Here is a 12,765-nt window from a genome sequence, read left to right as displayed (position 1 = left end):
GTCTTGGTACAGTGGGTAGCTTGATACTAACTCATAAATAGCTTCTCTGTGGCAAAGTGACAATATAACAAAACCTGAAATGCATAATTCCAGTAACACTGGAGCTTACCATCTGATAAATTCGCAGTTTCTTGCAAAATGTTTACAAATAAATTAACACTCAAAAAGTCACTTCCCTGGGACAGCTGTTACGATTTTTGATTCATCCAATTGCTTCATTTTAATCTTTTAGCCAAGACAGACACTGCTTTCAAGGCATTTCTGGATGCTCAGAATCCCAGACGGCAGCACTCCTCCACGCTGGAGTCTTACCTCATCAAACCCATCCAGAGGATACTGAAATACCCTCTCCTGCTGAAGGAGCTCTTTGCTCTGACTGATGTTGACAGTGAAGAACATTATCACCTTGATGGTACGGAGCTAACCTACATTCTTCTTCCCTATTTAACCTTCTCCTGCTCTTCCACTCAAGGGTTTAAAAATAATTTTCATCTCTTTCCCCCTTCTCTGTCTCTTCTATAGTGGCCATAAAAACAATGAACAAAGTTGCCAGCCATATTAATGAAATGCAAAAAATCCATGAAGAATATGGGGCAGTGTTTGACCAACTCATAGCAGAACAAACAGGAGAGAAAAAAGAGGTAACAAACAATATTTGAATAAAATAAGTAGGCTGTTATTTTGGTGCCTGTAGTGAGTGTTAAATTTTACCAAATAGTTCTCTTTCCTTCTGTGTCATTGAAGTAGTTCCTGTGCAAAGAGGTAAATCCAATTAAAAAAACTGTTTCTCTGTGTACTGTTCAGTGAGTAGGACCACTGTAAAGAAGTGTGTTAATTCACCTTAAAGGTTGTGCTTGGGTCAAAATCCCAGTTCAACATGTAAATGTCCGTATCTTGACTTTCCTCTCTCAACACAGTCTCATCCCACCAGTTTGAGTAAATGGATGTCCTGAGGCAAGTTTATATTTATCTCTTTAATTACTTCAAAGAGATCAAAATCAGATCCAGTGTATGAGAAGCTGCTATTTCTGCTTCAGAAAGTGTATTAGTGGGCTTGATATATGAGAGTCCTGGACTTCAGTCCAGATTTTGCAGTGCTTTCTGATACACCTGAAGATTGAATGTGCTTGGTCTCGGGTGCACCTGTGGGAGATGTGCTGAAATTTCAGACTGAGACCTGGATCGCCCATTTACTGAGTAGAATGTAGGCGTGCAGTCCAGCAGTGCCATGAAGGAGAATAGTGTGAAGGAATGGGCAAGGTCAGGAAAGACTTGAGGAAAAGTTGGAGACTTGCTGAAGCTGGGAGCTAGTGTGAGCTGTGGTATTGGTGAATGCTAGAGAGACATGACCATAAGAAGGAATGGTAGTAGGGTTTTGCCAACCACTGGGATGAAGATCAAGCCTAAGAGCCACTGTGCAAATACAGGACACAAGTGTTTTGGTATTGAATGGTCCTGGGAAAGTTTTGGGTGAGCAACTTGTATAGCAGCAGTGGGGAGAAGCATGAGGTGGGAGAGAGCAAAGAACAGGTGCCCTTGGCAAAGCTGTGCTGATGCTGGCAAAGAGGAATTGGGAGAATGGATCAGAACTTCTGTTGACAGAACAGCTGTGGCTTGGTGTTAATCTGGGAGACAACAAGCATATGTTAGTGTTGCTCTTGTTATCAGGGAGAGCTCAGGTTGTTTTGCTCATGTTATCTATGATATCCTTTTACAAAAGCCAAACTTCACTGAGAGAAGGGTGGAGGAATGGTGTAAGATGGCCCCAAGACTGGAGGTTGCCCTTGAATTATCACTTTGGGAGAAGTCAAAAAGATCTGGTTGCTGCAGTGCATTAGCATGCATATCCCAACAGTCATTAAGAACTCTATTATTAGTCCATTATCATCAATGTGATTTTCACGAGTGAATGTTTGGGGGAAATCACAAACCATGGCAAATCTGCGGGGGAAGTTGCTGTGCCTACTTCACCTGGTGCTATCTTTGAACTTTACCCCAAACTGCGTGTGTGTGAGGGAGTGTGCTTAGATGTTCAAACAGCATTCCACGAAGCTGGTAAGAAGAAGGGTGGCAGAGGAGCAAACAAAAACACAAGGGGAAGAGTTTATGTTTTTGTCATTTTGCCAGCCCTCACCTCCTACAGAACTTTGAGAGCCAGGCTGAGTCTGACTTCTCCTTATTTATGCCCTCCAATTAAAGATTTACCCGCATCTATTGCCATCTGTCAGGCTGTTTGCACACACTTGCAGTCATCTGATTAAATAACTTATTCCAAAAATGTACTTGTATTTTGTTTGTTTGTTTGTTTTAGAATTAACCCCAGGAAAGTTTTGGACTGAAATACACTTTCTTTGTGCTTGTGTTTGTGATTGACAGGTTGCAGACCTTTCCATGGGGGATTTGCTCTTACATAACACAGTGATATGGCTTAATCCTCCTGCTTCACTAGGGAAATGGAAGAAGGAACCTGAGCTGGCAGCATTTGGTTTGTATCCTAGTAATTTTATTTCAGATGTGTGAGAAACTGTATCATGTTCCTTACCAGCTATCTGTTGAAGGTAGTTGAACATTGTTTTCTGTGACATTGCCTGGATCTTAAAGCTATACTTGTCTCTCTGCTGTAATGGTCAAATTCTATTCTGTGATCATCTAAATCTGGTAAAAAAAAAAATTAAAAATGGGAGGTGATTGCTATAATAGTGCAAGAGATTTTTAAACCCATATTCCAGGCTATATATTGTGAACTATGCAGAAGGGTATTTGCATCTGAAGAGATACACTTTGATAGACTGATATATATGCTAAGTAACTGCTTCACATCCTGTTGGATGAGGTTAAGGCTTGGTTCAACGAGATGTTGAAGATTCTGTTGGCGTAGATTTCAAGGTCTTTCCACTGCATTGAAGCATGATACTGGAGCGTTTATATTGGCAAGTCATGTAGTTATTTTCAGAGTTAAGTCAAGCTAAGCAGTACTTGTTAGGCTTTGTTTGTTCCTGAACTTCTTCATAAGCAATGGTTATTTATGTTGCTGTTTTCAGAAAGCTATGCAGGTTAGAAAGCCATTGATTTTGATTTTATTTTTGTTTTATACCAAACAGCTTATGAATGGAGAACCTTTCATCTTTGCTCTGAAGAGCATATAAAAATAGGCTGCTTTGCTGTAAACTGGGAAACCTGGTCATACCTTGAAGCTGAGTAGCCTTATGAAAGCTGCTGGGAATGTGCAGCAACTTTAAGTACTCCCAACAGCTTTAAACTGATGGAATAAAATGTTCAAAATGAAGTGTCCATGTAGTAATATGTGCTGGTGTGCTAAAAGCTGTTGAGCTTAGCCTTTTTGGTAGGATGACTCATGCCTCCTTGACTCAGTTAAGGGCTGTCTGAAGAGCTGAAATATCTGTGTGCTTGGGCATATAGGAGACCTATTCCCAACCTTATTTACTACATGGCTTTTGTTTTTTTTTTTAACTTTCTTCTCCAGTGTTCAAAACTGCTGTGGTCCTTGTGTACAAGGATGGTTCCAAACAGAAGAAGAAGCTTGTAAGTTGTGTGGACCATTTATGTGCCACTGCGTTCATTACATTCAGTAATCTAGATTTGCTTTCCATAAAGCTGTGCTGCTCGTGCGTGCTTTTGCATATGGGATCTTTGTTTATCACCAAGCAAACAAGGATTTGAGGAATTCCAAGTGGCTTCCTATTCAGCCTGAAGCCAGTGCTTTGCAAATATTTGTTTCACTTACCCTTTACTCTCTGCTGGGCTCTTCATGTTGCTTACCACATCCATGCAGTGGAGTGGACTTTCATGGAGCAAGGTAGCACCCTGAGTGTGTCTTTTGTGTTTGGCTCTTCAATTGGTGTATACGAATCAAATAGGAGACCTGTCAACTTTCTTAGTGAAACACAATGCCTTTGCTTCACTCCCGGCTGTTAGTTTTTGGTCATTTTAAATACCCCTGAGCAAATGCTGTCTGCTCTTGGCAAATAAGGTGTGCCAGCACTATGTGTCAGCAGATCCTTCTGGATTTAGAATTAGAATTTAAGTCTATACTTCACAGTGAACACATGAGTTATTGCAACAGGGAACATATTTTATAATATTATAGGAAACACTTTGATTCCCCTATACAGCATAAACCAAAAGTGTGATCTGAAATGCTTGTCTTCTAAATTATCTGGACACAGAATGACTTTGGAGTGACTAAAGCATGATCAGTGTGGGTTCATGAGTGTATGTGCAATGGGAAGTGTAAGTGTAGGATTAGTCTTAAATGATTTTTAAAGGCATTGACAAGAATTCATTGATCTAATGGTTGCTTTTGTCTAGAGTTTAACAAGACTTTTATATATTGGCGTTTCAGTGTCTGTAGTTACTAAGATGATGTAGAGAAAAAAGAACTGCAACAAGTCTCTAGCTGGACATTTTCAGTGCATATCAGTGACAACTGTGATATCTGAATATCCCAAGGTATCTCATTTCTTAATGGTGTTTTGAAATTGTCCCAGGGAGGATCACATAGAGCTTCAATTTATGAAGAATGGGATCCGTTCCGCTTTCGTCACATGATACCTTTGGAAGCACTGCAGGTTCGAGCATTGGCAAGTGCAGGTAATGTTCCAGTTGCAAGAATCTGGTAATCCTTTTAATTTTTGTTTTGGGGACATTCATTGACTAACCGGTGTTTGTCCATAGTGCAAAAGCTCCAATTCTGTATTTTCTGTGAAACAACAGAGCTAGTGAATTCCTTTTGCTGTAGGATGACAAATGGCAGTGAAGGTTGTTATTTAAGGCTTTGGCATTTTTGTAATATGTGCTCCCGCTATATTAGTAGAAATGGAAGGAACGTATAACTTAGCTGTCTGCAGAAGTTACACACCTAAGGTATGGCAGTGCTGGAATATATAGAGAACCTGAAAAGCCACTATTTTCTCTTACTTTCATAGAACTGAGTGAGTGCATATGAAACTTTAACAGAGTTCGGCCAATTTATGTGTCTGTTGTTTCATTAGCCACTTGCCTGCTACTGCTTTTCATGAATTAATATTATTTTCAACACATGATTTGTTGTCCCATGCAACCTTTAACAATTTTTCAGGGTTAAGGAGTAAATATTCTAACTGAATTTAAGCATGAGAGCCTGTTGTATGAAGTGCTGTTTGCTTTTGTTTTAGATGCAGAGACCAATTCTGTATGTGAGATTGTCCACGTTAAATCTGAGTCTGAAGGCAGGCCAGAAAGAACGTTTCACCTTTGCTGTAGGTGAGTGTATTTCTGAATCTTCCTATGGCAGCTGCATCCCTGGATCCCAGCTTGGCTGTATCATTCATCTAAGGCAGTCAGCCTGGGGGGGAAAGTAGGGAGAGCATATTAGAACCTTTATGAAACTCTGCCTAGGATAAAGGCATATATTTGATCAACCTCATGCTTTCATAGGAATGACCTTATTACACTTTTCCTTTCACAGTTTTACAACCAATTAAACTCCCGGGTCTTTGTGTCAGGTAGCTGCTAACATATCTTGTTCAGCTGGTACCTTTCATGCCAACAACTTCCTACTACTGTCCTTAGGGCATTAGTCTTTCCGTAGATGAATTTTGTCTGTCTTTGTTGTGGTGGTTGCCCTGCTGTGCTTTAGACTTAAGAGAACTTGCAAACTTGCCAGGGTCCAACAGAGCTGATATCAAGCCAGGTCCCACTACTAAACAGTACAGATCTGCAGGACTTCTTGGTGTGTGATTGCAGGCTACAAACTGAGATTTAATTAGTCACTCCAGGTCAGTTTGATGTTTATCAGACAAAGCAAAATGTGTGGTTGGTTTTGGAGGAAAAGGAGTGTATGGCAACATGATCTGTTAATAAACAATGTATATTTTTTCTTTGGTATCGGTTGCAATGACTGTAGATATGGCTTTGTCTTGAAAATACTGTTTTAAATTGAGTTTTCTTGGGGGGAAATGTATGGCAGGCTGTATGCGGTTTTAAATTACAGTACCAGTTATTAATTATCTCATTTACAGTGAGCTCTTAGCAGTTGCAAGAGGTAACTCTGCCTCTTGTATTCTGTCCTCTCTTTCAGTTCACCGGAACACAGGAAGGACTTTCTGAAGGCAGTGCATTCGATTCTGCGGGATAAGCACAGAAGGCAGCTTCTTAAAACCGAAAGTTTGCCCTCGTCCCAGCAATATGTTCCTTTTGGTGGAAAAAGATTGTGTGCTCTAAAGGGTGCAAGGCCAGCCATGAACAGGGCAGGTACTGTAGGGCTACAGACTTTCAAGATCCCAGTAACCCCAGCACCATTGTAGGATGTGGTGGTGTCTGATACTTGCACATTACTGTTGGCATTCTCTCTTGTGTATGTAAAAAAAACAACCCACACCTGCTGTTTTTCCATGCTTCACCTCTTCTGGAGGCTTAAGTTACCTCTATTTACCTTGCTTTGCACTCGAGGCTTAGCTTCAGAGCGGTCCTTCTGGCATGGAAGGGAGAAAAGGGATTCCTATCGATACCAATTGGCTGTGCACTTTAATCTGGAAATGGGTCTCAACTGAAGAAAACAGAAGCCCACTGCATATTTTTTTAAACAAAAGCATGTACAGAATTTTTGAACTAACCCAAGCACTTTTAAAGTAAAATGCACATCCCTCTGTGTGAGGGATGTGGTTTGAAGAGACAGCTTGTCAATGCCCTCCATTTTAGCCTTTTCAGCTTTATGGCTAAAGGCATGTGCTTCTATTTCTTGCACTTTGAGAGGCATACACTTGGTATTCTTATGGTAATGGTCTGTCCTAAACCGTGGATTTTCCTTTTTCAGTTGACTTCAGGCAAAAGCAGTGAGAAAATCCCAGGGAAAAGCAGGTTTTCATTTTCAGAGCGCTAAATGATGGAGGGAAGAAACACTTACTTCCAACTGAAAAATACACGGCATCGCTACGTGTTTTGTTCTGGTCTGTTTTTTATTTTATTTTATTATTTTTTTTTCTGCTCGTTAGATCCAGCAGTGTAGACAATCAGGCTTTCTGTTCCTCTTCTGTAATGGGCAAGCCAGACCAATAGCATTTTTAGCAGCATGACTTCTCTCTTGAAGTGATGTTAGCCATCTGCTTCACAGACGCTCAAAGTCATAAGCAAGAAGATTCAAGGGAAGGCCAAATTGCAATGGTTTTAACAGTGCTCCTTCAGTCAGCCTGTGGGGCTGATGTGTTGATGCCAAACCTTATTTTATTTTGGCTTGTCAGTGCATTTGCGTGATGAATTCTGCTGAGATGAAAATCTTTCAAAGTCCAGACCTTTTGCTATAGTTAAAATCTGCAACTGCTGAGCTGTTATCCTTTGTGCATGTGTGGAGGCTCAGGGATATTAAAATGAAACCCAGGCTCCCCAGGCTGCTAGAGTTTAATGAATACCTTCTGCAAGTGCTAAGGTGCTATTGAGTGAGGAGAGACAAACTATAACCTCACAGTTCACCTGCTTGCAATGGAACTGAGTGCTGCACATAAAGCACTAGGATGCTGCAGGATTCATCCCCTGATTTTCTGTCTCACAAGCCTCTTAGGATGATGTTCCAACACAGAAGATGTGAATTTGCTGTTGGGCCATTTGCAAAAGCTAGTAGACCAGCTGGTGCTGAGTAAGGAACTTGTGAAAGGGTTTTTTTTGGTTGTTGTTCTGGCTTTTTTTCCTCCTCTTCCCTAACAGGGAACAAGTGGAAAAGAGGCCTGCACAGCTTGGATAGAAAACATGCTATAAATAAAGCAACAATTCCAGCACCTTCAGTACCGAGGTAGCTGTTTGGAAACCTGTAATGTTGCTCGTACCCGAGACAAAGCAATTTCCCATATTGAAATGTAAGGGTATCTGGGATTTGCTGTGCACTGACAGCAGGGTGCTTCTTGAAAGAAGCTGAGTTGAACAGATGCACTTTGTGCTGGCTGGCTGCCTACCACTTAGGAGGAACAGTAATTGTGGGCCATTATCCCAGCCATGGATCTGAGTAGCAGAAACCCCTTTTTCAGCTGGAGAGAGACTCGTGCCGAGGAGCTGAGTGAAGCCCACAGGGAGGATGCGGAATGACTAGGTCATTCCTGGGAGTCTACCTGGTTTGTGCCTAGCGGTGTTAAATAAAAGGCCCTTGGAAGGCTAACTTTTTAGAGAGAATTGTACCGTGTGTAAAAAGCCTCTGGGGTTTTATCTTTGTGTGTGCACAGTGTCAGCCCCAAGCAAGTCTCTTGGGAGGAGGAGGCGGCGGCTGGCCCGAAACAGGTTTACCATTGACTCAGATGCCGTCTTCACAAGCAGCCCCGAAAAAGAGCCCCAGCAGCCCACGCACGGTGGGGACACTGACCGCTGGGTAGAGGAACAGTTTGACCTTGCTCAGTATGAGGAGCAGGAGGACATCAAGGAAACGGACATCCTCAGCGATGACGATGAGTACTGTGAGGCCATGAGGGGTGCCGTGGCCGACCGAGACCTTCGGGAGCGGCTGCAGGCAGCCTCCATCACGTGCCGCGGAGACCGCTCACGCCCAGCCATGGACACGCACGCCTCCAGGATGACCCAGCTGAAGAAGCAGGCAGCCTTGACCGGCATCAACGGTGACGTGGAAGGCCACGGTGAGGAGGTCATCTGGGTCAGACGTGAAGACTTCATCCCGAGCAGGAAACTGAACACGGAGCTCTAAACCGGTCCCCTTCCCTGCCCAGATGCGTAGGTCTCCCCATCCTGCCCGCCCTCCCTCCCGCTCCCGGCACACCGCCGAGAGTGAGTCCCCATAGATTGCACACTTGCACACACCATTACGGCAGCTGAATTGGTCTGAAGCCATGCGGCCACACTTTAGGCAACTGTAAAACGCTCAAAACTTGGAACGGAATAACCTTAAGGTCCTGTCTTACGTTACCAAGGGCTTTCACACTATGTTATTTATTCTAACATAATCAGGGGCTGAAATTATGTATGGGGAGAATATAATCACTGGAAAACAAATTATTCTGGATGTCTTAACCTACGTACAGCAAACTAGCTTATACAATAGCACAACGAAGAAAGGGTTTTATAGCTGTAAAAACTCAACCATAGGTTCATCTCCTGAATGAGGAAACTGCCTTTTTAACGTGTACAGTTGCAGTATTCTTATTACTTTTCCCTCTTTAAATGTAAGAGAATATACATGTATTTTAGGGATGTGTGAGGAAAAGTTTGGGATTTCTGTTGTGTTAAGTCCTCTTGGTCTGTGGCTGGTCTAATTTAATGTCAATGTTGGAAGCTCTAGTTTTGCATAATGTTGTAAAGATGCCAAACTCTCTTAAGAGATCCAAACTTAACACTTGAAGAGATATTTTTTTGTATTTTACCTGAGATGCAGGGGCACAAAGGGATAAGAATTTTACAGTGTTAGCTTAGCTCCATGTCTAGGATACGAGGCTAGCTTTTTGCAGAGGGTTAGGAATGGTGGGTTTTATATTAAAATATGAACTGGAAACTCTTATTTAGATATAACTTTCTTCAAGAAAAGGATTATTGTATATGTTTGAGGCTGGAGTTTAGTTAGATAATACAAAGAATAAAATGACATTACTGAATTATAGTGGAGCAAACTCATCCGTGGTGCAGTCTCGCACCACGATGATTCGTTTGGTCTGCTTTCTCTGACGCAGTTTGGGCTTAGGGGACAGGGAACTCATGGCCAAAAAAACTGACCTCATCCATTCTCTTCCTGTGGGTGAAACCAATGTATTTTCATTCCTTTACAAAAGCTTTTCCACTGCAATAGAATTTAAGCAATTTCTAAACCTCTTCAACATTTTAAGCCTTTTATTTTAGCATCTAAAACAGGGTAAGAACGTGACTAAAATAGTTTTTAAGTGGACTTCCAAACGCAAAACACAAATAGCACTTTTTTCTTTTTTAAGATTTATATGGCTTTTCCCAGTTCAGTTTCACCTATGAGGAAAAACACACACACACACACACAAAAAAAAACAAACAACAAAACCACACACAAAAAGGAAAGATTATATGAAGTTTCTTTTTTTTTTCTTTTTTTTGTTTTTGGTATCCATTGGTGTTTGACACATCAATCGGTACTTTGAAAACCTGAGATTTTATAATAACTTGAGGATTATATTTTATAAAATCCACTCCGACTATATTTTAAAACACAAGGAAAATTATTCCCCCCGGAAATCCATCGCTGTCTTTGTGTCCCACTTAGCACATCCCCCTCTCCTCCACCCCTTTCTGGTTTCTGGTGCACTATACTTGTTCTTATGAAAGCTTTCTCTCTTAACCTTTTGCTATCTTTTCTTTTCGTAAAAGCTTTAGAAAGGTTTCTATACCCTTTGTATGATCACGTCATTGTTTTATATCATTGACTTGTCAGTTGTGTCCCAGCATACTAGAAAAGTGGAGGTTTTAGCTGTCCTATGCTGTACCCAGTGGAATACAGTCAGTTCTGGAATACTGGAAGGCTGGTACTGGGAAGGTACCGTTGTTCTTGTACATAATGTCATGACATGTCTATGTCAAAGGTTCTTATATATTTCTTTTATAAGCTGAAAGAAGGTCTATTTTTATGTTTTTAGTTCTATGAATGGAACGTTGTAAATGCCTGTCAGAAATAAAATACTGGAAAAAAACAGTGGAAATAGTGGTATGTGTACATGTTCTCTGAGCCAGGTACCCTTCTCAGTGTAAGCAAGTAGGAAGCAAGTCCTACAGCAGCTGAAGCTGTGGGACCCACTCCTTGCCTTTGAAGCCTGTGGAGTCTCTTTACTTGTCAGGTTTGCACCTCTAACACTGCATGCTCTGGGTCTCGTGCAGATATCCCTTTGGAATGGGTTCCTCCAGCTGCAGCTCTTAGCAGAGCCCTCATCTCTGCTTTTCAGTGGAATGTGGGCTGTAGGGTAAAGAACTGCTCCCTTGACCACAGGTGCAGAACTTCAGTTTGCCTGTGAGTGAAAGCCAGGTAAGTTTTGTTGGTCTCCCTTTTATTGAAAACCTATATTTATTTATTTATTTATTTCCCCCCCGTAGAAGATCCAAGTCTGGAGCCTTGTCTAATAGAAAATGGAAAACCAGATGGGAACACCAAATGATGGATGCAGTAACATCATGCCTCGCTTCAGGAATTAACATTATGTAGTTAATTTATCTCATATGAGGTCTTACATAAGAGGTTTGGTAGGTGGAAGGCGCAATGCTTTGGAGTAGTTCTTGCATTCTCACCTGCCAATCGCTATAGCTTGGGGAAGACATTAAGGCCTGAACTGTGCAGACTTTATGTGGGTAGGACTCACTTTGTATTTTGCAGAAGTGCTGTTTTCCTTACTATATCCATAACCAGCTAGATGGGTTTCTTTTCCAGTGATGATCACAAGAAATGGAAGTATGCATTTAAATAAGAGAGAGGGGGGGTACAGAATTCCCTTGTTATTAGAAGAGCCCCTAGTTCTTGCCTGCAGTATCTGTGGAAAAAGCACAGGCATCCCATAGCATTGAGGTTTGGGAAGTGTTTTTCTTAACACTTTTCACCGGTCAGATGTTATTGTCCTCTCTAGCAGACTTGCTCTGTTTGCACCTGCTTCAGAATGGCACAGGTAGTGTTTTGTTTCTGTGGTTATTGTCTCTGTACACACTGTGCTGAGGATGTGACCATGCTGCTTGTGTGCTGCTGGTTTTAATATGGCCAAATTAAATGGGGACAGGAGTGCTGCCTCTCCCACAGTTCCCATTCCCACCGTGGATGTCTTGTGGCAATTTGCAGCTGGTTTTCATTTCCCTTTCATTTTATTCTTAACAGTTGCTGAGATACTCAGTTGAGCAGCAGAGTTCTGTAATCTTTCCAATTAGAAGAGCTGTCATGCATGTAGATTGAGAACTGTCAGTGTGTTAGCGCTGCTGAATAAACCTAGCCCAGAACGTTGGAAGCCTGCTGTGGCTCTGCCTTGTTCTGGGAGGGGAAGAAGAGGGGAAAGAAAACACTTGAAAACTTGCTTCCTCTGTTTCTCTCTTCCTTTGTCCGCATCCTGTTAATAATACATAATACTGTGTTATACATGGGCATGGGCTAGAGGAGCTCTTTGCAATAATGAGATCTTCTTATAGTAGCCTTAGGGCCTGGGTAAATTGTTCCTGGTTTAGGTTTGACAAATGAAGGCAAGTGGAGGAGTACACAGGGTCATGGAGCAAGCTTGTGAACTGCTTGTGGGAGGCAGAGCTGGATGGTGCTTCCTTTTCATTAATGTAAAGAGATAATTAGATGTAGTAAGTAATAGTTTCTTGGGGCAGAGTGATGAAGAGGTGAAAAAAGTCACACTGACTGCCTGGAGTGCATGGAATTGCGTGTCCAGTGGGTACACCTGGGAATCCTCATACTGAAGTATCCAGCTTGCTTTTTCCTCTCAGTTCTTGTTTCCAATCAGTTTCATAACATGGAAGGAATGATGATGAGACAGGGAATAATTTTAACCAATGAAGTGTTTTCCATTTGACCTTCAAAGTAAAACCATGGTTTCTGCAGCTGTTCACCTCTGTGCACTGACATTACAGGTGACACTGGCTACACATAATCACGGGGGAATGCCTCAGTGCTCTTGAAAGGAGAACAAATTGTTTGTAGAGCCTGGGCTGGGCCCTTCTTTGGGGCTATGGAAGGATGGTGTGAAGAAAGCCTTCAGAGTTGCAAGGCTGGAGACCCTACTGAGGGCCCTTCCCACGAGCACTGTCCTATGGTCCTGACCCCACTCTGCACCACTCCCAGTCAGT

At 42.0% G+C, this 12,765-nt stretch overlaps 1 protein-coding gene across 9 annotated transcripts in view; it reads left to right on the top strand.

Annotated features, from left to right (window-relative positions):
• Positions 1–10,646, top strand: part of TIAM1 (TIAM Rac1 associated GEF 1) — a 163,166-nt gene extending 152,520 nt beyond the window's left edge. For 8 of the 9 annotated variants that reach the window (XM_015881158.2, XM_015881178.2, XM_015881205.2 and 5 more), the window contains 8 exons: positions 233–412; positions 523–641; positions 2,377–2,485; positions 3,485–3,543; positions 4,509–4,611; positions 5,175–5,262; positions 6,080–6,252; positions 8,208–10,646. In XM_015881158.2, coding sequence (XP_015736644.1) covers positions 233–412; positions 523–641; positions 2,377–2,485; positions 3,485–3,543; positions 4,509–4,611; positions 5,175–5,262; positions 6,080–6,252; positions 8,208–8,680 — 1,304 coding nt within the window. In that variant the 3' untranslated portion in view covers positions 8,681–10,646. Of the gene's footprint in view, positions 1–232; positions 413–522; positions 642–2,376; positions 2,486–3,484; positions 3,544–4,508; positions 4,612–5,174; positions 5,263–6,079; positions 6,253–6,814 lie in introns of all 9 variants that reach the window. The other variant, XM_032448626.1, reaches the window with a different exon arrangement.
• Positions 10,647–12,765: the final 2,119 nt, after the last annotated feature.

The sequence above is a fragment of the Coturnix japonica genome, chromosome 1 (genome assembly GCF_001577835.2).
Source record: "Coturnix japonica isolate 7356 chromosome 1, Coturnix japonica 2.1, whole genome shotgun sequence".
In the NCBI taxonomy this organism is placed as follows: domain Eukaryota; kingdom Metazoa; phylum Chordata; class Aves; order Galliformes; family Phasianidae; genus Coturnix; species Coturnix japonica.
This window is presented reverse-complemented; position numbering and strand designations above follow the sequence as displayed.